The sequence below is a fragment of the Vulpes vulpes genome, chromosome 12 (genome assembly GCF_048418805.1).
Source record: "Vulpes vulpes isolate BD-2025 chromosome 12, VulVul3, whole genome shotgun sequence".
In the NCBI taxonomy this organism is placed as follows: domain Eukaryota; kingdom Metazoa; phylum Chordata; class Mammalia; order Carnivora; family Canidae; genus Vulpes; species Vulpes vulpes.
Genome location: NC_132791.1, coordinates 72,344,778 through 72,370,585, shown reverse-complemented (window position 1 = coordinate 72,370,585; position 25,808 = coordinate 72,344,778). Strand labels below are relative to the sequence as shown.

The window sequence follows — 25,808 nt, the reverse complement described above, 5'->3', positions numbered from 1 at the left end:
CTTAAGATGGCTACAAGCAAATGTATGTAAATTATGTGTGTGGCTTGCATTAGTTTTTTGTGCGACAGCTGGGAACTGAAGGATGAACAGGTGGGAGGAGGGATAAGTGGGTTCTGTGGCAGCTCCGAGGAAATTTTAAGGAAAGGGATGTCATGAAGTTTCTCACACAAGGATGAGGGCAGCCATCTGACTTCTGCAGGCTGATTTGTATTCATTTTAATTTGAGAGAGTAGGGTTTTCCCAAATCACAGGGTTCATTGCTAACCTTCCTCGATGTCCCAGGACTCAGGTACCTCCATAGACCCCGGCCTCACAAATCCCCACCAACACAAGCTTGTCTCTTTAGCATGCTCTGGTTTGTTGCACTCATTTAAACCATTTCTGCCCTAGGATTTGAAACCTAGCAACATCGTAGTAAAATCAGACTGCACGCTTAAGATCCTTGACTTTGGCCTGGCCCGGACAGCATGCACCAACTTCATGATGACACCGTACGTGGTGACGCGCTATTACCGGGCACCCGAAGTCATCCTGGGCATGGGCTACAAAGAGAATGGTGAGTGTGGGCAGCACCGGCAGAGGCCGTGGCGCTCCTGTGCGGCTGCAGCTCACCACTAGCCAGGTCCCCTGAGCCAGAGGAAACACCACGTGGGGGCTGCGTTATACGTAGGTTGTCATGGCCCACAGACTCGAAGTCATTCATCTCCTGTCTCCACTGGCAGAAGTCACCCACATCTACAAATATACTTTCAAAATGAATATTTTCTCAAAGTATAACGTATTTAGTATAGAGAAGTGTGTGGACCCATACCACCAGCAGTACCCAGAACCTCCCCGGACCTTCTCCAGGTCTCAAACTCCAAAGGGAGCCATTATCCTGGTTCGTGGGGCCAAAACTTGGTTTTATTTATTTTTGAACTTGGTACAAATGGAATAATACATGTTCTCTTTTGTGTAAGACTGGCTCTTTAACATTAAAACTTACCCTACCAATACCAGAACCCTTTGTAACTGAGCTCTTGACAAATTTGTCAAAAAGAGCTCAATCACAGTTATTTGCTGAGTCTGAAAGTTTGCACAGGTCATCTGGACTGAACCATGCTTTAAGATATACGTGCTTTGTAACCGGTGCTCCCACCCTGACAGACACGGTTCTGTGACTACATGTTGGCCCTGTTGGCTCCTCCTACCAGCGCCAAGGAGAGGTACTAAATAGCCCTCTGTCCGGCCATCTGAGGCCTGGGGTTCTGATGCGCCCCAAGGAAGCCTAGATGAGCAAGCCCACCCCTGTGAGGACCTGCCAACATGGCAGTTTAGCAGAGGATTACTTAGGAAGCATTGTGTCCATATTTTACAAAAGCTCCCATTGACAAGCTGGGTTTGTCTTTGTTGGGAGGGGGTTTGAGAAAGGTGCATGGGGGTCTCTGGCTGGTTTTAATCACCTGGTGTTTGGTAGTGGACATCTGGTCTGTCGGGTGCATCATGGCAGAAATGGTCCTCCATAAAGTCCTGTTTCCAGGAAGAGACTGTATCCTTCACAGGGAGAGCCCCCGCAATGACCACGGGGGTGGGCATGGGGGGAGGGCATGTGGCCTACAGATAGCTTTGTGGGGACAGGCACCTCTTTTTTCTGGGGTTTTGTTTGTCTTTTCAGCCATAAAGTACTGGAATCTTTGGCACTAAAGCCCAGATTGCTGCAAGCTGAAGGCCAAAGTAGCAGCCAGCAATCATTCACACTGTGTAAAAAGCTCACCTTTAGCTAGAAATTTTTTTCCATTTTTGTGTGTTTAGTACACTGTTAGAATTCCTTTTCCTCACCTTTGTTTTGTTCATGGCACTTCATAATTTTGTCATTTCATTTTATTTTCAGTTGATATCTGGTCAGTGGGTTGCATCATGGGAGAGCTGGTGAAAGGTTGTGTGATATTCCAAGGCACTGATCGTATCCTTCCCGGGACGCTCCCGGCCATGCTTTCCATAAATGCGAAAGGCAGCAGGAGCTCAAATGGAAAATGTTGTAATTCTAGACTGTGTCCTAAGGGGGTCTTTATTATGTTTGTTAAATTAGTGTCACAAACCAAATGGTTCAAGTTTCTGTTTTCTTTTTCACTTGACTACCTGTAATGACTTTATTAAGGCTTAGAATTAAGTTAAATTGATGATATTCTTAATTTTATTAAAAATAGCTTAGAAATTTATTTACTCTTTGACAAATGTATTCTGATATTTGAATGAAAATACTGCTTATTTAGTTCACTCAGTTAATTTAACAAGGGAAGTTGCTGTCTAAATTTAATAGACCAGTATTGTGTCATTTACTTACTATACCATTTTGTTAGTTATCAGTATGGATTGAAATATCTTCCCCCAAAGTAAGAACTGAAGCGTGCTACATAAGACTGAGGTAAAAGAGACCAAAAGGAAAAGTTTGTGAGGAACAGTATATGTTAATTTTCTTGCCTGTTGACATTTTATAGAAGTTTTTAAAAGATCCATCTAGAAGGTTCTTTTGTGACACACTTGGGGAAGTCTAAACAAACATGATGCAGAAGATTAACTTATACTGTGGTCAGCAAATCACATCAGTGACATAGAGCATAAAGCAAAAGAGACAATAGAACAGTTATAAGAGCCTTCTTTCCTCGTGGTCCTCATATTCTTCCATCTTTAACATTTTTTACTCTGACATATTCCCTTTTTCATTTGTGTTCTAACCACTTACGATTTTCATTAGTCTTTGATTTTGTTTTTTCGTTATCAAAGCCTAAAGTGGTCTCTGTCTGTTGGCAGATTGATGGTTATTTTTAAAGGAACTCAAGCTGTGTAGTCAGTGTTTTATATGTATTTTATTGAAATTATTTTAGTTTTTTATAATTTTATGAGGGTGATTTTCTTGTAGTATAAATTCTTTACAACATAAACATGGAATGAAAAGATTTTGTTCCTATCATTTTATTTGCCTTTCTTGATGTTTTTCATATCACAGATTTTATGTGAAGTTGAATGCAGCATTTTATTTTGTTCTAATAAATTTCCTAGCAGTTTTCCATAATCTTTGCTTTGATTCGCCTGTTCTAAACTGTAAATAAGGAGGTCTTTCTTTGGAAACAGACTCAGCTTAAAAGGAAGAAGTTGATATATTCTAAAGAGAAATAATTTAGAAATATCTACCTAATGTTCAGTCTCAATTCGTAGTCATTTTGTGTCTTTCTTTTTTTTTTAATTAATTAAGAAATGTTTTCTTCAGAAAGTACAAAAACTAGATACTTTTTGGTGGATTTTTAAGCAATTTAAAATCCTACCTTACATATTAGCATCTTGCAGTATTCATAATTGATAGTTTTATATATAAGGCCATCTAATGTCATTCTCAAAATACACACAGAAATTAACATCATTTTGCAAAGACAATTTTGCCCACTCTTTCAAACAGTAGATTAAAAATTGCTAGGATGGAAAAAGATTCTGGCACCAAGATTGCAGCTCTCTGAGATTTGCTTCAGATGCATGACCTGGGATAGAGGGGGACCTCCTATGGCCACAGTAGCCCAGCAGAGAGAGGGAGCTGCAGCCAGCCCTCCTCCAGCACATGGGGCGCCATGCAACCTTCGTGAGTCGGGGCCTCCCCAAGCCTTGCTCCTGCTCAGTATAACCAGAGGCCCATAGCCACCAAGGGACAATAATGCATGCACACAGCCGGAAGACCAGCCAGCCTTGTTGGGTTTGACTTTTCCTTTCCCACCTGCCCTGAGTCAGTCTACAGAAATGACCCTTTATCGTGAACACACTAGACATTGAGTGCCCACCCACTTCTAGGCTCCCATCTGACTCAGGTTGGAAGAGGTCATGGCAGCTGCTGCATGGAAGTCAGGTCGACTGTCCCAGCAAGAATAGAAGCAGGAGATGAGGGCCTGTTTTGGATAACCCAGGGGAAGGGAGGGTGGCGAGAAGGGCTGGAGGGCTGCAGGAGTCTGCTACAGCTGCGCGCAGGAAATGAGGGAGTGAGACTAGAGAATATGCTAGTTACTCCAGAGGCCAGAACCCATCTTGAGAGCCTGTTCTCGCCCTGTGTTCCTTCACAGTGATGTGACTGTTTTTCTGAGACAGACCTCAATCAGATTTTCTTTTTTAACTTTTGAAAACTGCTTTTTAAACATTGTTATTTCCATGATTTCTTTTTCCTACATCCTCTTGTATAATTGTTTACAGTCTCAGAATTCCTTTCCAGTTCATGATGCCAGTTATTATGCCAAGCCCCACCTCTGGAAAATAGGCCACGCTCGTATTCTCACATTTTATGAACAAGTCAGATGAAGAGCCAGGGAAGACTGGGGGCCTGGCACCTGCTGTGCGGCAAGTGTGGTGGAGTCTGAAACCCAGGGCATGTATTTTGAAAGGAAGTCAGATGCGCTCTGGGTCCTGCAGTGACAATCAGAGTCAGTGCCAAGTAAGAGAATGACCTGCAAAGTTGTCCATCTAAGTGCAGCTCCAGGGTGGCCCATGGCCCTGTTGGAGAGGACAAGGCTTGGGCTCCAAGAGCCCCAAGCCCCAGCTCATGCACTGCACCGCACTGAGCCTTTGCTTCCCCAGGCGTGAACCCAAGACTCTACTCTGTCTACTTCAGGGAGCTTTCAAATTTAAGACACCTTGGTGTGAAAATTGATTTTGGTTTGCCTAAGTCATCTTTACCTAATTTCACCTTTAATCACTTCTGTCACAGGTAGTCTTTAGTAATAAGAATAACTATGTTGATCTAGAAGGGCATGGCATACATCCCTCGAGGTGTTGGTCTAATAAACTGTGATCAGAGTTTAGAAAGGTGCAGAGGTTTTAAAAGTAGTCTCAGAAACCCACACTGTATTTCAATATTATTTCAGAATACCTGTGCTGCCCCAGTGGCGTAGCCTCGTTAATCACCTGTTGGTAGGTAGAAAGAGGATTTTAGCGTTTCTGTGAATGATGCTACTCTGTGTAATGCAACCGTAAGGCCCTTCAGTTATATTTTCCTCAAGAGACTTCTTAGATATTGATCAGTGGAATAAAGTCATTGAGCAGCTGGGAACGCCGTCTGCGGATTTTATGAAGAAACTCCAGCCAACCGTGAGGAATTATGTAGAAAACAGACCGAAATACCCTGGAATCAAATTTGAAGAGCTCTTCCCAGATTGGATATTCCCATCAGAATCCGAACGAGACAAAATTAAAAGTAAGATGCCCTTCATTTTCCCTCATACCTGTTTCTGCAGCCTGACACCCTGGATGTGGGGAGATAAAATAGTGGAAGCCCTCAAATTGAGTGAGGTACAGGCGAGCCTGAAAGCTTCTAGACCTAAAAGTTTTGTCCTCAACAGAATGGCCTCATGGAAGCCTTTGGTTAAAAAGGTTCACGTCAGTCTGAAAAACTCATGTTAATTATAGCAATTGGAATTCACACAGTTTTCAGGTCCATGGAACACTTGAATTAAGATTCTAGCCCATAATTGATTAAAAAAAAAAAAAAAGTGGGTGCCTCAGTGGCTCAGTGGTTGACCATCTGCCTTTGGTCAGGTCGTGATCCTGGGGTCAAGTCCCACATTGGCCTCCCCACAGGGAGCCTGCTTCTCCCTCTACCTACTTCTCTGCCTCTTTCTCTGTGTCTTTCATGAATAAATAAATAAAATCTTAAAAAAAAAAAAAAAAAAAAAAAAAAACTTCTCCTCCCTTTCTCCTGTGCCCGTCACCAAAAACATGATTTAAAAGAATAAATTTCTCTCCACATCAGGGTAAACTGTGCCTCGGTCAGAAAAGCTCCGTCTCTCCTTTGCTTACCCATGTGAACTTTAATTGCCTAAATCTATGTGAGCCTTATATTTGACTAAGTTACTGAGCTTGTTGGTTTTTTTCTAGCAACTGACCTCTAGATTTTTTTTTTAAGTGTCTGTTTCCAACATTATATATAGCTGTGGTCATAGCGGAGGCATCTGTAAAGTATTCTATGGTGTGCAAATGTGAGATTGTTTTATGGCTTAAAAAGCCTGTTCTAATTTTGTTTTGATGGGCCATCAAGAGAAAAGCCTTGCTCATGCTCTGTGCCTGCACTCCAGGCAGCGCCATCCTTATCTCAGCTCCCCTGCCTGCCCTGGTGGCAGCATTCCCCAGGCACCATGTCAGCCTCTGGCTGGCCTGTGTCCACCTGGTACCCCTTTCCCAGGCCCTGCCACTCCTCCCCTCCCAGTTGCAGAGGCAAGAAACCTGAGTTGGAAGACCAGATTTGTAGTGAAAGTGCCTCCTTGGCTTATTCTTTTTTTTTTTTTTTTTTCCTTGGCTTATTCTTAAAGAAAAAGCCTCAACTGATCCAGAACCTATCAAAAAGGTCAAGTTTTAATACATCTTTGTTCTATCTGTACTGTCACATTTTCTCTGTGATTTTCTATGTTTCAGCGTTAATTTATTAATTAATCTGATATTTGTTTTCATCCTAGCGAGTCAAGCCAGAGATTTGTTGTCAAAAATGTTAGTGATAGATCCTGACAAGCGGATCTCTGTAGATGAAGCTTTACGTCACCCTTACATTACTGTTTGGTATGACCCTGCTGAAGCTGAAGCGGTAAGCATCTGTTTCGGAAAGACTTGTGTGTAAAGGCAGGGAGTCCGCTTCCTTGGATCTTCTGTCATTCCGAATGGCCTCAGTAAGGATAGCAAGTTCTAGATTTCAGAGGACTCCCGAATACAAAGAGGCCAGGGGTTGTCCAAGACCTGGCCCGCTTCTGGGACCTTTGCTCCTGGGACTGTCGCTCAGTGTACTTTAGGGGTGGACATGCTTCTGCTGTGGTGATAGCATTGTCTTCCTTTATGCAGATGCTGATGTATGAGTGTAATAACATGGTTTACTAAGCCTCCATCATGTACCTGGCAAGGTGCCATGTGCTTTGCCTATAACACCTTGGTTAAGCCACCCCCTCCGAGAGGCTTAAGAAACTTGCTGAAAAGCACAAGTTTATTTATCCTTCCCCAGAGGCACCTGCTGGGCGAGTTCCACTTCCGAGCTCAGTGTTCAGGCGCATTTTCCCTTAGCAGCACCAGCATGGGTGATCTCTGGCTGTAAGCGAGATAACTGGCATAGGGGTGGGCTCATTTTAGGGCTGGCCTGTAGATTTAACCACCACAGAAACATAACGTTTCATATGAAAGTCCCATTTATAAGCATGTGATTTTTAAGGAAATTTTTGGGATGGCCCAATGTGAGCTGCGGATTGGGTACAGGGGCTCTAACATGAACTGTAAACCTGAGCTGGCATGTCCTTATCCAGGACAGGTCTCTAGGAAGTGGCTCAAATTACTGATTTTATAGTTCTATTTGGACAGATGCCTTTAGGGTATCTTGAGGTCATGTTATAATTAAGAGGACCATAATAGCTCCATTTGGGGGGGGCGGCTAATTTCTCTTTAATTATTTTTATTCTGAAAATGATGTAATATCACACTTATAAAGAAATCTTTAAAAAGCTACATATGAAATGAAAGCCACATGATACATAGATTAGACTCCCCCCGGTGATTTTACGTTCTTCATGCCTCGTTATGGTTTTAACTGTTGACTTCATGTGTAATTTAATTTTCAGCCACCACCTCAGATTTACGATGCCCAGTTGGAAGAAAGAGAGCATGCAATTGAAGAGTGGAAAGGTAAAGAACAGAGCTGATTTTGCCACTCGCTTGCGGAACTTTACTCTCAACAGTAGCCTTCCTAGGGTAGGGGCTAGGGACCATGCAGCCCCTCTCAGCCCATCTCTTCACAATCCCTAGCACAGAAGAAACTTGCAGATAACAATTAGTGAGGAGCAGGTATGGATTGCATATTGTTTGCTTCTGAAGACTGTAAGATAAACCAAACAACCCACAATAAACTAAACCCATAATCAGGAGGTCAAATAACAATTTTCCATTAAGAAGCAGAATCAGTAGTAGTTGAGCACCATGGTCAGTGCAGGTCAAAGGTGGCAATGTGCCCTGCCCAAGCAGATCATGTCTCCTTGCTCCCGGGGCATCCAGAGTGCCATGACCTGCATGAACACATGTTCAACAGGCCGACACACACAGCCACAGCCTGTGGCCAACGGTTGGCTCATAGGCCTCCAGAAATGCTTGCAGTGTTCTCATCTTGATTCACAAAGGCCAAAATTTTAAGAACCCCTAATGCTTCCTTAGTATGTTGTTAGCTTTTCTCACAAATCAGAATCAAGGAAATGGAGGTTGAAGCCAAGAAATGACTGAGGAACTTGGATTAATTTCTGGCCAGTCTGGAGGGGCTTCTCGCCCATAGATAGATATCAGTTCCTTTTGGAGAATTCCAAGTAACAATGGAGAGAAACATGTGCAAACAGTGTGAAAGCATCCAGTACTCTGAAATGCTCTGTGAGAGCCATTTTGCTGGTCTCCAGCCCCTTATAAAACCCCCTGTGGGTTCAGAACTGCCTACGTTTTTGGCTGCCCTAACAGTTGAGTTAAAGATGTAATGGATGTGGGTGTTTTGGTTTTCGTAGGTGATACTATTGAGTTAACCAGATGATATTATTGAATTAACCGTATACCATAATTAAAAATAAGGCATCACAATGCCCTTGGAGTTGTTCTGATTGATTAGAAAGCAGGGTTCAGAGACACAAAGAAACTGATGAAGCCTTTTAACTTGCATTTCCATTTGAAGAACTGATTTATAAAGAAGTGCTGGATTGGGAAGAAAGAAGCAAGAATGGTGTTGTGAAAGATCAGCCTTCAGGTTAGTGATTGCTTTAATAGATTGATCTTAGCACCCCCTCAACCCCATTTCCAAACTGGCAGCAGTGCGCTAAATGCTGGCTTGACCAGCACTGGGCCTGAAAGCTCCCCGAGGTAGACGGTCTTCCTGTCTCAGTGTGTCGTGGTAGCAGCAGCTAACGGGTTACTGATGTACCAGGCACTAAACTGTGTTACAGACATCCCTGCTCTGCACTTGTCCCTGCTGCTGTCAGCTCAGTTTACAGATGAGGGAGCTGATTTAAAATGTTACCAATTTGTGTGACCTTCTTTGTACCACCCCACACATACACACACTCAGTGACTAAAGAAAATTAGCATGAATCTAAGCAAAATGGAATTTGGTTTTCTTTTGAGAAAATCATTCATGTGATTCTCCTGTATTTGTACTTGGTCTGCCTGGGAATCTGTTCACACTGTGTGACTGTTAGAGACCTAACACATGTGATGTTAACTTAGGTCAGTAGGATCCCACCTGCTTCCTAAGTAAACTCCTTTGAGTTGTATTTATCTTCTCACTTCACATCCTCTGCCACCCCCCACCTTCACCCCCACAGGAGCACACGCACACAGAAGTGCAGATTGCACCGTGTACTCATTCTTGAATTTTATATTCAGCATGACATATGTGTCAAGCATCTAGAGATTATGTAACTTTAGCACAGATTTAGGTGCTGTAGTTAATCAGGCACAAATTTAAGAATGCAAGCACTGGCCTCCAAGAGCTCGACTGTTTTATTTTTGCTCAAACCAGCCTAAAATATGGACAGTTGGAAACGGCATGGTTTTGTGTACTTCAGAAATCAAAACATCAGTATGGGGGATGTAGAAAACAAAAATAAAATGAACAAGAGGCCACTAAATTTTTTCCTTTTTTTTTTTGTTTGTATACAGTCTTTAACAGTTTTTTTTAATTTAAATTCAGTTAGCCAACATATAGTACATCATTAGTTTCAGATGTAGAGTTAATAATTCAACAGTTGCATACAACACCCAGTGCTTCATCACATCACGTGCCCTCCTTAATGCCTATCACCCAGTTACCCCATCCCCTCACCCACCTCCCCTCCAGCAACCCTCAGTTTTGTTTCCTAGAGTTAAGAGCCTCTTACGGTTTGTCTCCCTCTCTGATTTCTTTCCACTCCATTTATATTACAAAAGAATTCTTCAAAGGTTCCTGTTTTTTCCCTTGGACAAAGTGTTGATGATTATAGCTGAAATGTTTGATGACCGTTGAACCCTATTTGGGCTTCAGCCTTTTGTGACACCTATAGTTGTAGGATAGATGCAGCAATTTTCTATTAATATCTTTTTTAAAGAAGCATATTTTTCAAATATTATACACATGCACAGATATGATGTTTAGCCGCTAGGAAGAAAAGGAGAATGTTGTAGGGACAGACAAGAAATTTTTGGAATACTGGACCCAAAGAGAGACTCCAGAAAACTTTGGGCACTTGTAGCAAGCTCATGGCTTTGTTAGTACGAGCAGTTAGGCTGGGGGGCCACAGAAGCATAGAACTGAGAAAGGCCTCATGTCTCACTGCCCGAACCTGCAGCAGTGTCGTGCCTCAGATTTTATTATATTTGGTTTTCTTAGCACAGATGCAGCAGTAAGTAGCAATGCCACTCCTTCCCGGTCATCATCCATCAACGACATCTCATCCATGTCCACGGAGCAGACGCTGGCCTCAGACACAGACAGCAGCCTTGATGCCTCGACGGGACCCCTCGAAGGCTGCCGATGATAAGTCACAAGTAGCAAGCTCGTCAACAGTGAAGGAGCTCTCGCTTCCATGGGTCTGAAATGCTTGGGGGTTGATGGAACCAAACAGAAAACTCCATGTTCTGCATGTAAGAAACACGATGCCTTGCCCCTACTCAGTTCTAATAGGATTGCCTGCCTAGATTCTACAATGAAGCAGATTATGTCTGGAGAAAACACGTGCAAGCCACACTCTTAGAGATTTTGTTCAAGGTCATTTCAGGTGAGCAATTAGAATAGACAATTTTTTTTTTTAAGTTGTGCGGTCATAGTGACAATTTCTCATCCTCATAACTGTTGGGACTTATATGCATGTGACCACATGTGCTTGCTCAGACTTGCCATCTAGCACTTTGGAAATCAGTATTTAAATGCCAAATAATCTTCTAGGTAGTGCTGCTTCTAGAATGATCTCTTAATCCTCTCAAGTAATTTGGTGTCTGTCCAGAAAAAATAGATTTATGTGTTAATTGGCCACCATCATATTATCACGTCTTACCTTTTATGATACAATTTATTCTATCTTTTGTATTTCAGAAGGAATATAATTAAATCTATTTAATAAAAAAATACAACTTTTTTTTAAATTTTCATGTTTTGGGCTGAGAATTATCACTGCTGAAATCTAGACATTTATATGGACACTTTGTTTCCTCTAAATTGTCTGAATTTGGGATGAGTGTACATTCATCTTTATTGCATGATAAAATTTTAAGTTTTGTGCTGCTTAAGACAGATATACCTTTAAAATCCTAATCTACCCTCACTCATTTTTCCTGGTCTTCTGGACTTAATAATTTAAAATCCCACCTAAAACTTCGCCTTCTTGATCAGGCACCTAACACTTCATGTCAACAACACAATGGCAGATTCTCAAGTCCATTAGCGGTGAGAGTAGAATTTGACAAGACGGCCACTGAAGCTGACTGCGGTGACTTCCTGAGCGCTTGCTTCCCCCAAGCCTGGTCAGGGTCATTCCCTCATTCCTGGGGAGGTGCACCATCTCCCAGGACAGCGTTTCCAATTTCCAACCTAACGTTCTTATTTGGCTTTTCTTTCTTTGCTGAAAGAAGCCACATAACCCCATCCATCCACCCCCAACCTCCCCACACTTGGATCTGTTTGAGGAAGTGAAGTGATTCCAAACGCCTGTGTGGTGGTGGTGGTGGTTTTTTCCACTTCGTGGAGCATCCCCTTTTCCTAAGGGAAACCCATGAATTTTCTGGGAAACCTCCTCATGGGGTTTTTTTGGAGGAAGTGCCCTCAAGAGTGGTGATTAACCATTGAGTACTTTCTGATTTAAAACTGCTCACCTGAAATTGATGCTTTCAGACTTTCTGATGTGGAAATTATTCAGAGTTCACTAAGCTACTGAGTACTGAAGTGTCACTGCAGAAATGGAGTTACAATGATCACATTTTTTTGGTTACCTGTGCTCCTAATGCTTGCCCCATGAGCTTATTCTGTTAAAAATTCATATCTTGTGTTTTACTGTTTTTGGAAGCTATTGGGTCAGCATTCTATAAGAATGTGTTCTGAAGAGGAACTTTGATAAGAAATTTTATTATAAATACTATCAAAAAGATATGATTCTCTCGCACCAGTTGTATCTTATTGGTGGGTCTGATCACTGGAAACTGGAACCCTTGATGAACAAAATTATTATTGAAGGTAATAGTTTTATATTGTGAGGTTTAGACACATTCAGGTACAAGATGGAAATTCTGACTTGGATTAAAGGAGAAATACCTATTATGATATGGCTCAGGATGGTTTTGGCTTTGGAGGCCTGATGGTATAGTGAAGAAAGTTATCATTATCTATATATAAACATCTTAAAATGGCCTTTTCTCTAATACATATTCTTTAAAAAGACTTTACTAAATCTATCTTTAAATAGAAAAAGAGAGAGGAGAATTTTTTAAATGTATGAACTGCCCTAGGCTTCTGTGAACGCAGCCTGGGGATGCTGAGGGCTTGTGAAGCTCCTGTATCCATCCAAGGTCTGGATCCTGAGAGGAGCTTGGGTGCCCCTGCAGACTGGCTTTTTACTCAGTTATCATTCCTCCTGCATATTCTTGGATGGAGCTTGTCTGGGCGTGGGTGGGCTTCCTGCCATGCCCACCACCCATCAGACAGCAGGAGTGCACCGGGGTGGGACAGGCCACTGGCCGCAGAGAGCAGAGCTCCCATAGAAATACCTCAGCCCCCATCATGGTCCTCCGTCCTGAGCCAAAATGTGCCAGGGTCCTGGTGCATTGCAGACAGTTTCAAACTGCTGTCTATGGATGAATGCTGATGTTGGGAAAAGAACTAAAACGTGCTCAACTTTTTCATCTTTTCTATTTTATTTTTGTAATTTATATTGTACACAACCCTGGAAGTAACTATTTTGGACACATATTTTTATAAACCAGGTAATTTATTATTAGCCTGGAATTGGGACTAGGTTTATTTTATTTGTTGGCTTAGTTTTCAGTCAAAAAGGAAACGACTGCCTCCCCTATGTCAGGTCTTGACCTCAGGTGCAGGTTTCAGAGAGCAGAGAGGGTCTATCAGAGCAGGAGAACATTGTGGAAACACGGACTGCTCAGTGCTGATCAGTCGTGGTCGCAGAAATGGAAGTGGGGCTCTGTTCTTCTCTTGGGGACATGAAACTCAGAGCCTCCTTGCTGGAAGGAGAAAACCCTTGGCAGGGCCCCCTGCTGACACCCAGAGTCCCTGGTTGAACCTCTGGATGGGATAATCCAGCAGTTTAATCCAGATTCAATACTGTGTAAGTCATGGTGACCATGTATGAGTCTGTCTGGTTGATTTCTAATGTCCTCCTCTGGTGTTTCATGCTGGTAGTAAATACAGGTGTGACCTTCAGATTGCAGATCTCAAAAGTAACATTGCCTAATGTTTTATAATAAAATATGTGTGTTTTGATTAGTGAAAATAATACAGATACATTTTAAAAGAGAAGTATATAGCATGTCCAGTTCTTGTGTGTTTCTAAGTGACACTTGGCTATATTTCTACATCACCATCTCTGATTACAGACTTAACGTGAACACGGGTGGATGTTGGAGTGTCGTCATTTCCTTCCAATATTAGCAAATATTTTTAATCAAAAGGCAAAACGTTTCTTTTTTGTCTGTTACTGAAAATGTCCTGCAAATTTCTGAATCTCAAGTTTTCAAAACTATGCAAGTATACAAATCAAATATTCCCGAGTATTGGTATAAGTGTTTTTCTCACAAGGTGTGGTCAGGAGGATCCACCGAGGGGTCTTTCCTTGTCTTACTTAGAATCCTTAATGGTGTCTATGTGCTTATAGTTTTGTGAACAGGATGAGCCACTTTGATTTCACTCCTAGTTTTGAGGTACTTGAAGATATTTACTACTCAGGGGCAACCAGGTAGCTCGGTTGGTCAGGTGTCCAACTCGATCTCTGCTCAGGTGTTGATCTCAGGGTCATGAGTTCAAGCCCTGCTTTGGGCTCCATGCTGGGCATGAAGCCTACTTAAAAAAGATGTTCACTATTTAAAATCACAGGACTACAACGGTCCTCAGTGCCTCGCTTTCTCTTCTCTGCTTAAAAGAGCTAGAATCGTTCCAGATAGATGAGTGTTAGTCTTATTTTTTAAAATAAATTTATTTTTTATTGGTGTTCAATTTATCAACATATAGAATAACACCCAGTGCTCATCCCGTCAGCCCCCCTCAGTGCCCGTCACCCAGTCACCCCCACCCCCCGCCCTCCTCCCCTTCCACCACCCCTAGTTCGTTTCCCAGAGTTAGGCTTATTTTTTTTTTAAGATTTTATTTATTCATGAGAGACACAGAGAGAGAGAGAGACAGGCAGAGACACAGGCAGAGGGAGAAGCAGGCTCCATGCAGGAAGCTTGACGTGGGACTCGATCCTGGGTTCTCCAGGACTATGCCCTGGGCTGAAGGCAGCGCTAAACCGCTGAGCCACCTGGGCTGCCCTAGTCTTATTTTTAAAGTTCTCTAGAGAAGGAAAAGATTTCTCTTGATACAGATCTGGGTCCCATTTTTTTCTACACCCTTCAGACTTTCAGTGCAGACAATACTAAAATACTTTTTTATTTATGGACTGAAAGGGTAAATGGAGTGGAGCAGGAGCTTTTTGGCAGGGGGGAGGGTAATCTTTCAAAAGTTCCTGAGGCTCCTCTGGCTATTGTGAATTTAAGCGTAAGGTTACCTTTGGCAATAAGGCAGTTATTCAATATTTGTTTCCAGTAAGGAAAACTGGTAACAGACTGACAGAGTGGTCGATCACATCTTGTTGCGAGTGGCCATTGGGAACTTGTTGGCTGTGTCCTCAAGGCCCGTGGTCACACACTCCTTTCACACTTTGAAAGAGCAAGGCTTTGAGGGCCTGGAGTCCTTGTGAGCAAGGGTGTTTGCTTCTGCCCTTTCTCTGCTGGTGCTTTAAAGATGAGAGGGAAGTTCAGAGTGAGTTCTCTAACACAGCCCCAGCCCCGCACAACCGGAGGCTGAGTGAGGAGGGAGCACGGGCATGCCTCTGAGCACACCTGGTGTTCGTGCAGGTGTAGAACCAACTCATCTTTTAGTTATAAGTCCCATTGGAGGGGGGGGCGCTGAGGCAAATGGTACTCCCTCCCAAGAAAATGCCATGAGCACAAAATTCTGCCATACTTTTCGAGGAGTCTTGGCCCCTGGTGGCTTCTGTGTGAAGAGCCCCATTCTAGAAGCAGCTTCTAGATGCTTTGTGTGTGGGAAGGGAAGCAGAGCCTGCACAAGATGCCTGTTCCACTCTTACCAACTGTGACACTTGCACACGGATGTCAGACATCATCAGGGACGTCTTCACTCTGAGCCCTAGCACTAGTCAGTAGTTTCAAAAAGAGAACATAAGGGTTCAAGTCCCATGAAATGGATCATTTCTATTATTCCTTCCATGTGGAATTTAAGTGCAAGATTGAAAGGAGCTCTAGGATTATAATACAGACTTCATGGATAAACGGATAAAATTAAGTCCCATCTCTTCATTTTAAAGAAGTAGTTCGTGGAGCACCTGAGTAGTTCAGCAGTTGAGCGTCTGCCTTTGGCTCAGGACGTGATCCTGGGGTCCTGGGGTTGAGTCCCACGTTGGGCTTCCTGCAGGGAGCCTGCTCCTCCCTCTGCCTATGTCTCGCCTCTCTTTGTGTCTCTCATGAATAAATAAATAAAATTAAAAAATTTTTAAAGCGTGAGGATGGATGGACAGACCGTCCAGTCAACACCTGGCTCAAGGGCAGGAAATCAACTGAGGGGGCTGCCCATCCTCCACTTAGATGGCTTTAATGAAAGGAAGGCCCTCCACGCATGTGCACGGAGTCTTGTGTAGTTTTGACTGTCAGAAAGTTCTTCCTTAAACAAAACTGAATTCTGGCTCCCACAGCTTCCATGACGGCGCCCCAGGCACCCTTGTGTGAAACAGAAGAAATTGATCCATCTCAGGAGACAGGCTTCCCTCCATTTGTTGAGAAGCTAAGCTCTAACTCTTCATCTCTCTAGCTTCAACTCAGAGTTTGTCCAGCCCTCTCCCACATGACCCCACCCCACCCCAGAACCTCACCATCTTGGTGCCCCTACAAATGTGGGTTCCAAGGTGAATGTAATGTTCCAGATAGAGCCTGAGCAGTGTAACAGTCTGCAACTGGCAGTCTCGGGGGCCTTAGCTTGACCAGCATGGCACACATGATGCCTGGAGTCCATTGGGGTCACTGGATTTTGTGCTCTTGCAGTTAATCCTGACTCTGTCATCCTTCACAAGCATTCTCTCCGTCAGCTTGTGACCTCTGTCAGTTTTTAAGAATATGAATATGCCTCGTGAAAATTCATCCAAGTGTTAACAGCCTTGAGTGGCAGAACAGAGCCTCGAGGCTGACCCCATCTGTCACAGAGAGGCACCCAGGTGGCCAGTGCCTTGTCGCCTCCTTGGTGACAGCCCCTCCGCTCAACAGCGACGTCATCCAGCTCATGCAGCGTGTCATCTTGCCACCAGGTCAGGAAGCAGGACCTTGATGGATGCCACACAGAAATCATGAAGACACTTTGGCAGCATCCTGTGAGCTACTTCCTGGTCACATCTCAGGAGGAGAAAGGCATCTGTCACTGTGCACTGGTGCTCAGAGTTCATGCTTTTGTTTTCTCTTGGGCAGAGCAGGTGCAGAGTGCCAGCTTCCTCTTCTGTATCTATGTTCCTGACAGCCCATGGCCAGTTGTCCTAGTATCAGCAGGTCAGTGGGTAGGGGCCAGGGTAGAAGCACATGGTGGCCTTACCCTGTCTCCGTGTCCAGCCCCGACACTGAGACGCTCTCACGTGGCCCATCCACGACAGAAGCATGTGTCAGGCAGAGCCTGGCCCCGGCCTCGGATGAGTGCAGAGGCTTAGCGCCTTGAGCACGCACACCGTTTCGGGAGGCCTCCATGGTTTTCTCTTCAAGGAATAAACACCACACTACTGTCAAGAATCTGTAAGAAGTATTTGAGCAGCAACATTCAGCTGTATGAATTTATTTTCACATCCCATCAGAGGTGGTCCCTCCACGGATGTGCAGTAGAGTCTCCTGCCCCATTCCCCACCTCCAGTCACGCATGTTAGAGGGAGTGAGCTCCTAACCTGACATCCCCCTTGACTCGCTCCCCTTTGCAACACAAATCAAGAGCACTCTATATTCACTTTCTCCACCTCATCACCTCTCATCAGCTCCCTGTTTTAAAAAATGCGAAATATATATGTTCTCTCCCCATATATATATGTTAGAAAGTATAATCAAAGATGAGAAACTAAACATGCTCTATTCCCCCATTCAGAAATGACCACTGTTAATAACCTTGTTCTGTATCTTTCAGATGGTGGTCTATGGACATATGCACATCCAGACGGGTTTTTTTTTTGTTTGGGGTTTTTTTGTTTGTCTTTGCTCAAATGAGGTCCTACTGTACGTGCTTTTTATAACCTGCATTCTTCATTTACTGATCTCCAACTGTCCGTGCCTGCAAGTTCTCATCTAGCCTAGTACCTAGGGATTGGGATTTCCCTAGTGTCCCCAAAGTCTTTTAATGGTATATCCAGCCCTCACATTCCTGGTACCATTTGTTCTTTTCCTTTCTTTCTTCTTTTCCTTTTTTTTCTTTTCTTTTTTTCAAGATTTTATTTATTTGACAGAGAGCAAGAGAAGAGAGCAGGCACAAGCAGGGAGACCAGTAGAGGGAGAGGGAGAAATAGGCTCTCCACTAAGCAGAGAGCCCAATGTGGGGCTCGATCCCAGGATCATGAGCTGAAGGCAGGTGCATAACCAACTGAGCCACCCAGGTGCCCCCCCCCCCCCCCCCATGCCGTTTCTGCTTGTTGTGTCCCTAAAAAACTTCTAATCTCCCAGGACAGTGGCCTGTGGGACCCAGCAGACTGTCCTGAGAATGTGGGCGCCCTCTAGCGCCATGTGGCTGCTTCCACAGTGGTGCATTGACCCTGTTCCTCATCTCCAGCATTTGCTGGATTAGCAGGTTTTATCTAAAGGTTTGATAGATACATTTGTCTTTAGTTATAATTCATTTGGGTGATATTGTGTCCTTTGCATGAACTCCCATCAGAAGATCTTTTCATTCTTTTTAACCCACTGTGGGGGATGCTAAAATTGCCCTCTGGGTTTGGGTGTCTCCAGCCCATTCCTGTATCCTACAGCCATATAGAGTCACAATCTTTCTCCCCCTGACCAGAAAGTCATCCATGTGGGCTTACTTTGGGGGTGCCATGTACTGCCAACCCCAGGTGGTCATCCTTGCCACAAGCAGGAATCTCATGAGAGCTAATGGAAGATGGAGGCCCATGATTCTGCCCTCCCCCACCTCTTGACACCATTACTCAGGTTCCGCTTTCAGGGAGAGCCTCATGGCATCAGCTGGGGCTGCTTGGTGGCCCCCAAGGGCAGCCTGGCTGAAGGGTGGACTCCACACCTGTCCCTTCTCTCCAGCCACCAGTTTTCAGAGTAGGATGTGGGTTTAATCGCAGCCTCAAGTGGTGTCACAGGGGGGCTTGTTTTCTCTTCTCGTAGAGTATTCCAACCATTTTTAAAATATTTATTCATGAGAGACACAGAGAAGGCAGAGACATAGGCAGAGGGAGAAGCAGGCTCCCTGTGAGAAGCCTGATGTAGGACTCGATCCCAGGACCCCAGGATCACAACCTGAGCTGAAGGCAGATGCTCAACCACTGAGCCACCCAGGTGCCCTTCAAACCATTCTTTTTGAGACTTAAATTGTCATAACTGTGGCCAGGGAAGCTCCTCAATTCCTGATTCCCACCAGTCCTCTGACTGCATTCATCTTTTAACTTTTTGTTTTGAAGTAGTTTCAGAGTGGGAACACCTGGCTGGCTCAGTTGCTAGAGCTTGCAACTCTTGATCTCAGAGTGGTGAGTTCAATCCCCATGTTGGGCTTGGAGCCTACTGAAAATTTTAAAAATAGTGATAATGAAGTAGTTTCAGAGTGACAAAAAAGTCGCAAAAATATTCAAAGGATTCCCTGTATACCTTTCTTCACCCAGGTTCCCAGGATACAAACACTTTACCACATGCACTCTAGCCTTCTCTGTATCTGCGCAGGATATATACCTGTGTAGGTAATACATGCATTTATGCTGATATATCTATAGTCACAAATCTCCCCCTACTGATTTTTACATACGGGCAACCAGACTTTTTAAAATCTATAATCTCATGCCTACCTGAGGTGCATGCTTGCACTTTGCAGACAAAAATGTAAAGTACACAGAGACACATGCACATAAACACCTATATATCAAAAGTGGATGTGTTCATAGGGTTTATAATAAGCAGCGTTCTTGTGGGTAAATGTGTCCACATGACTTGAGAAAATTTGCTGAAGGATCTGTGTGTGTGTGTGTGTGTGTGTGTGTGTGTGTAAAATGACTGATGGTACCACAGAGAGAAAAAAAAGTATAGTTGGAATCCATTCCTCTCAGAAACTAACGGGTCAAGCAGGTGAAAAATGAGCAAAGATCTAGAAGATTGGAATGCCAGTTATTTAACTTGGGCTCATACACAGTGTTATACCCAATAGGCAAATTCCCTTTCATCACACATAGAACTTAAACGAAAGCAGACTATGTGTCAGGCCACAGAGGGCATCTCAGTAAATCCCAAAGTCAAGCAATATACAACTGATTTTCTTTTATAAAAGATTTTATTTATTTGAGAGAGGGCGTAGCAGGAGAAGAGCAGAGGGAGAAGCAGACTCCCCACTGATCAGGGAGCCCAATGTGGGGCTCGATACTGGGACCCCAGGATCATGACCTGAGCTGAAGGCAAATGCTTCACTCACTGAACCTCCCAGGTGCCCCACAACTGCTTTTCTATGATAATGCAGTAAAATTCAAAATAATTAGAAAAGATCCCCCGCATTTGGGGACTAAGCAGTGCACTATAAGCAATCTACGTGAAAGAGCTGAAATCATGAAAAAAAAATTAAGATATTCCTAAAAGAGCATGGCCTCTCAAAAACACAACATACCATATCTGGTAGCCCTCAGCTAAGACCTAAATACATTACAAACTAGGGATGCCTGGGTAGCTCAGCGGCTGAGTGTCTGCCTCCGGCACAGGGCGTGACCCTGGGGTCCTGGGATGGAGTCCCACGTCAGGCTCCCTGTAGGGAGCCTGCTTCTCCCTCTGCCTGTGTCTCTGCCTCTCTCTCTGTGTCTCTCATGAATAAATAAATAAAATCTTAAAAAAACAAAAAAACAAGACAAACTGTTACAATTGAGTTCAGTATCCAACTGGAGGGATTGGCAGAAGAGCAACAGAGCAAAGCCCAAAGAAACAAAAAAGTAAGAGTAATAGAAACAGGACAAGGATAAGAAACTAAAAAATAAAAATGAGAGGAGAAAATCACCAAAATCAAAACACTACTAAGGTAGACAAATCTCTGGCAATACCAGTCAAGGAAAAAAAGAATATACAAGTAACAGCGAAGGGAGATAATCATAGATGTGATATTTGCAATGTTCCAATGCATATCATAATCTGCAAAAAGATCATTTTCAATAGCACTAAAAAGACTGCAGTTGTCTCAAGAGTGATGACTGAGTATACGGTACAGGTGAATTTATCCACTCTCAATAGTTCCCGTGAGCTCAGCATTATTTTCTCCATCGTGAAGTTGGGGGACCAGAGGCAGGCAGACCACATGAGCTCCCACAGCCAGCTTGTGTGCAGACAGGGTCTGGACTAGTCAGGTAGGTGCCAGTCCCATGCTCATAGCTACTGCGAGTTCTGGACAGTCTCCAGAAAAGTCCAACAGACCAGTGACCATCAGAGAAGGGGAAGTGGCAACCAAAGGCCACCCCTACCCCTTGAAATTTCTCCAGGACAAATCACTCTTCCAAGCCAGTTTTTACTAAACTTCCACACAACAGAAAAACCTTACCTAATCCAAGATTTCCAAAGCACCCAACTACCTTTAGGAGGTTGGTATCCTCTTGATTCCAAAACTGGAAAAAGGGCAGCCCGGTTGGCTCAGTGGTTTAGCGCCGCCTTCAGCCCAGGGTGTGGTCCTGGAGACCTGAGATCGAGTCCCATGTCAGGCTCCCTGCATGGAGCCTGCTTCTCCCTCTGCCTGGGTCTCTGCCTCTCTCCCTGTGTGTCTCTCATAAATAAATAAATAAAATCTTTAAAAAAAAAAAACGGAAAAAAAGATCATATGCCCTTTCCACAGATGCTGACTGAATCCAACATTGTCTGGCTTCCAGAATGGAAGGGTAACTCAACACAACTGTTTCAATAAATAACCTATTTTTGTTTTAAAAAAGGGCTTAGAAAACTCTGAAAAGAGCTTCCTTTGGGGAGTGGCAGGGCTTATTCAGGGAAGAGCAGGGGGAAGCAGAAATGTCAAACATCCCAAAGCCACAGCCTGAAGCCACCTCCTGATGGAGACTGGAGCGCATGCATGTATGTGTGTGTGTGTGTGTGTGTGTGTGTGTGTGTGTGTACCCACATGTGAGCTGGCCACCAGAAACGCATGATACACCACCAGTAAGGGACCGCCTGGCACCCAACTGACCAGGAGAAGTAGGCAGTGGCTGCACCCGGTGAGAGGACAGAGACCAGGCCTAGCACTGCTGAGGTGCAGTGCCTGTGTCCTGTTAGCCTGCCGATGCCCCAGCCAGCCGCTCCGCTGGAGGTAGACAGCCCTGGTCCCCAGGGAAATCCTGCTGCCTCCGTGCAAACGAAGATGCATCCTTCCACAGGACCACATGCAGAATCCTCACCCGGGCTGCAGTGCTTCCCCAGCTCCCCTTCCCAGGTCCACCACCACCCCCCGCCCCCATCCCCTCTTCTCCTCACCCAGTCACAGGCCATTCCTTTATTCAGTTCCACAAATGCTTACCGAGCAGCTCATAAATACCTGGACCATAAACCAGACACAGACCCTACCCCTGGACACTCTGCTCTGTGGCTGCAATCAGACGCTTAATGCAGGAGAGTTGACAACTGAAGACAAGGAGAAGTCACCTGGGTGAAGGAGGATCTAACCCCTCACCTTCATCACCAAAAGATAAGTCAGCTCTGCCGCCTTCTCCCCATCTCTACCACCACCTGGCTGCAACCCCGTCCTTATGCATAGGGAACGCAGCTGTAGTGCCAGAGCGTCTCCCGGCATCCACTCTTGTCCAGCTACTGCCTGCCCTTCACCCAGCCCTGGAATGAGCCTCCAGGACACAGCCGTGACCACCATGCCACGGACTCCATGGCAACCTCTGTGGGTCCCAGTGGACCACATGGCTGTTTTTCAAACTTGAGTCCCCACCCACTGCCACCGCTACACATTTACCTGTATATTATTGGGGTCACCAGCATCATGTTTAGGACCGATGGATGTCCCAAAGGCGCATTTTGTGTTCTCTCTGCTGGTCCATCATAAAGAACCGAAGGCCGGTATCATGTTGATGCTGCAGTGATGGTGCCACTGCTGCAGGATGCAGATTCCTGTGCCCACCCGGACCCTCTGAGTCTCAGCTCTTGGCAGGGTCTCTAGCATCTGTGTCATAAACGAGCTCCCAGGACCAGGCCGAGCATACATCCTCTCTGCTCAGCCATGCGTGGGCCCTGCGGAGGACAGTTCCCTACCCCAGCCATTCTGCCTCCCCCACCCCACACGGGGCAGCCAGAGGAAGGCAGGGAGGACTTGGGTGCTGGCTCTCTTGGGCCACCTGCACAAACTGCCTGCCCACTCTGAGCCTCTTCTGTGGAATGGTGTCTTAGTTTCCTACTGGCTGCTGTCTCAAGTTAGCACAAACTTAATAGCTCAAAACAACACAAGCATGTTATCGTGCAGTTCTGTAGGTCAGAAGTCCCACACGGGGCTCAGTAGGCTGAAGCAAGCTGTGTGCAGGACCAGGTCCTCTTGGAGGCTTGGGGTGGGGTGAGGGGGGATTTGTTCCTTGCCTTTTCCCACTTCCAGAGGCTGGCCACGTTCCTTGGCTCACCCAGATAACCCAGGAGCATGTGCCCATCTCAGAGTCCTAACTGAACTACACCTGCAAAGTGCCCTTTGCTGTGTCAGGTCACCTACTCACAGGTTCCAGGGATCAGGATGTGGACAGCCCCTGGGGGCCGCTATCTGCCCACCACAAATGGGGGTGGTCACGTTGCATCCCCTACAGTCAGTGTTTTTCCAGAATGTGCCCCATCTCCTGCCAGCATCTGCGTTACCTGGGGACTGAGGGACACGCAGACGCCCAAACCTGAGTCTCGATGGGGGTCTTGGGGTGCTGCCTCTCCAAAAGTTCTGGGTGATGCCTCTGCATGGTGGTACTGGACAGCCTGGAAAAGCGAGGTCTCCAGTGTGGCAGGAGCTAGGAGCACTCAGAGGGGGCAGGAGGCTCATGCCATCAGTCCCCTTAGAACCCAGCAGTCACATCACATTGCAACTTTGCCTCCCTGAGCTTGGAGGCTGAGGTTGCTAGGGAGGTGCTTCCCGGGCCCACAGACTGAGGCTGTGCTGGATGCTGCCCCTGGGACCCAGTGGGGGCTCCTCTGATCTATATCTCCTTTGATCTATACCTCCAGGGCAGCAAGTGTCCCCGCCGCCTTCAGCCCAGAAGGTTGGCCACCTAGGCTAGTGGAGCTGCTGCCTGCGGGTGAGGAGGCTCCAGGGAGTGGCGGAGGAGGGGAGTGACCATGTGGACCTAATGTGGAACCTGAGGGAATCTGAATGTTCCTAGGTGGGGGCACTGTTGCTGGCAAGCTTTGCACCCCATGCTGAGTCCCACCTAGCTCAGAGCCTGGGTGGATGGCTCCGTGCACGTGTCAGGAGCGGCCCACCTCCCGCTCTGTGTTTCCACCTCGGATTCTGCTTGATATACAAAGTCTGCTCAGCCTTCCTGCAGGAGCCATCTGGAAGTACAGGGGACATAACTAAGCTCTCTTAGCAAAAGAGGCTGGGACACCCCCCACACAGCTCCCCAAGATCTGAGCCCATGCTGGCCACAAGTGTACCCATCCCAGTAGTGCACCCTTTGCGGGCTATTCCCCCTTCTCTACTTCTGTCTCTCTGTTCTCCCTGGATTCCCGGGGTCCTCACCCACACAAACCACCTGCACAGACCTCAGGCTTTGCTGCCAGGGGACCCCTCAGACCAGCCCCCCTTGGAACCTTGTGCCAGGCGGGGGGGCGGGGGGAGCAGATGGGGAACACAGTCACATTCATCCCCCCACACACACATGCACACCACACAGAACACACACACTCACATACCACATGCCTGTGCCATATGCATGCACCATGCACATAGACGGAACACACACCAGAACACACACGCATAAGTGCACACCCTCCCTCTCTCTGACCCTCACTCAGGGGGCATCGGTGGGTAGTCAGGACCCTGGCCCATAAACAAGAATCAAATGTGGCTGTCTTGGTCCCATCAGGCCACTATAGCAAAGGGCCACAGACCGGGGCGGCTCATAAACCACAGAGACTTACTTTTCACGGTCCTAGAGGCTGGAGGTCTAGGGTCAGAGAGCCAGCATCATTGAGTTCTGGTGGGGGGCCATGTCCGGGTGCACAGATGGACACTGTCTCCCTGTGTCCTCACAGAAGGGGCAAGGGAGCTCTCTGGGGTGTCTTTTATAGAAAGGCATTAACCCCGTTCATGAGGGCTCACTCACTGGACCCGGACCACCACCTCCCTAAGGCCCACATCTTAATACCATCACCTTGGGGCTGAGGATTTCAACCCATGAATGGAAGGGGGGGTCCCATTCACTCACAGTGACCCCCACCAATGGCTGGCTCTCCCCTGGAGCCTTGCCCTTGCTATAAGCGTGGAGGATTTGCCCCAGACCCAAGGACAGATCAGTTCGGAGTTGCACTAATACAATGTTGGCTGGAGCCCAAAGTTCTGTCTGCACCACTCACAAATGTTATTGGTGACACCATTCGGCTGCCCTGCTCAGGTCAGGTTCCTTTCTGAGTCACCTGCTCTTGCTGGGCCAAGACTTGGGACAAACATGCTGCCATCTCTCACAGGCTCCAGGTGCAGAGAACCCCAGCGTCCTCTCCCTCCAGCCCTGACGGCCCACGAAGGGCCCGGCACCCCAGCCCAGGAGACTCCAGGCGGCCTCCTCGTATCCTCCCTGACCCCAGTCTCAGCAGATCCTTGTCCACTCTAGCCACTCTGACCAGGCCCCAGCCATTTCTGTCACTCCTCAGGCATCCTTCTCATCCTTCATCACCCGGACGCTTCTCCTCTGGCAATATCCCCCAGCGCTGCCCCTTCCTCTGCCCACCACCCTCTCCCTCTCCTCCACCCTCTGGTGATGAGGACCCCAGCCCTGCCAGCCCAGTGCTAGGCCAGTGGAGCAAGCTCAGGTGGCCTCAGAGTCTCAGGGTAGGAGACATACCATCTGAGCCCAGGGCCACCAGGAGAGGGGCGAGGGGTGTGAGGAAAGGGTTCATGGGTGCCAAGACCGTACACCTGGGGACAGTTCACCTCCCCTGGGCCATATCCGGAGAACAGAGTCCCAGCTTCTCATACCCCAGGATGCCCCGGCCTGGCCTTGCTGCCTGCCACCTGGGCTCCTGCTCTGTCTAGCACCCTCTCCTCCTCTTTAGGCATGGACACTGGGCCTGACCTCTTGCAAGGCCCAGACACAGCACCAGCAGCCAGAGCTCCCCTGGAGTGGCCCTGTCCAAGGCCAGATCAGGACTCGGCTCAAGGGGCTGCGGGG

At 46.2% G+C, this 25,808-nt stretch overlaps 1 protein-coding gene across 10 annotated transcripts in view; it reads left to right on the top strand.

Annotated features, from left to right (window-relative positions):
• Positions 1-13,507, top strand: part of MAPK9 (mitogen-activated protein kinase 9) — a 50,851-nt gene extending 37,344 nt beyond the window's left edge. For 3 of the 10 annotated variants that reach the window (XM_072728829.1, XM_072728828.1, XM_072728836.1), the window contains 7 exons: positions 391-556; positions 1,871-1,942; positions 5,024-5,206; positions 6,462-6,586; positions 7,602-7,665; positions 8,687-8,758; positions 10,381-13,507. In XM_072728829.1, the coding sequence (XP_072584930.1) occupies positions 391-556; positions 1,871-1,942; positions 5,024-5,206; positions 6,462-6,586; positions 7,602-7,665; positions 8,687-8,758; positions 10,381-10,523 (825 nt within the window). In that variant the 3' untranslated portion in view covers positions 10,524-13,507. Of the gene's footprint in view, positions 1-390; positions 557-1,456; positions 1,943-5,023; positions 5,207-6,461; positions 6,587-7,601; positions 7,666-8,686; positions 8,759-10,375 lie in introns of all 10 variants that reach the window. The other 7 variants (XM_072728830.1, XM_072728831.1, XM_072728833.1 and 4 more) reach the window with 4 other exon arrangements.
• The last annotated feature ends 12,301 nt before the right edge of the window (positions 13,508-25,808 follow it).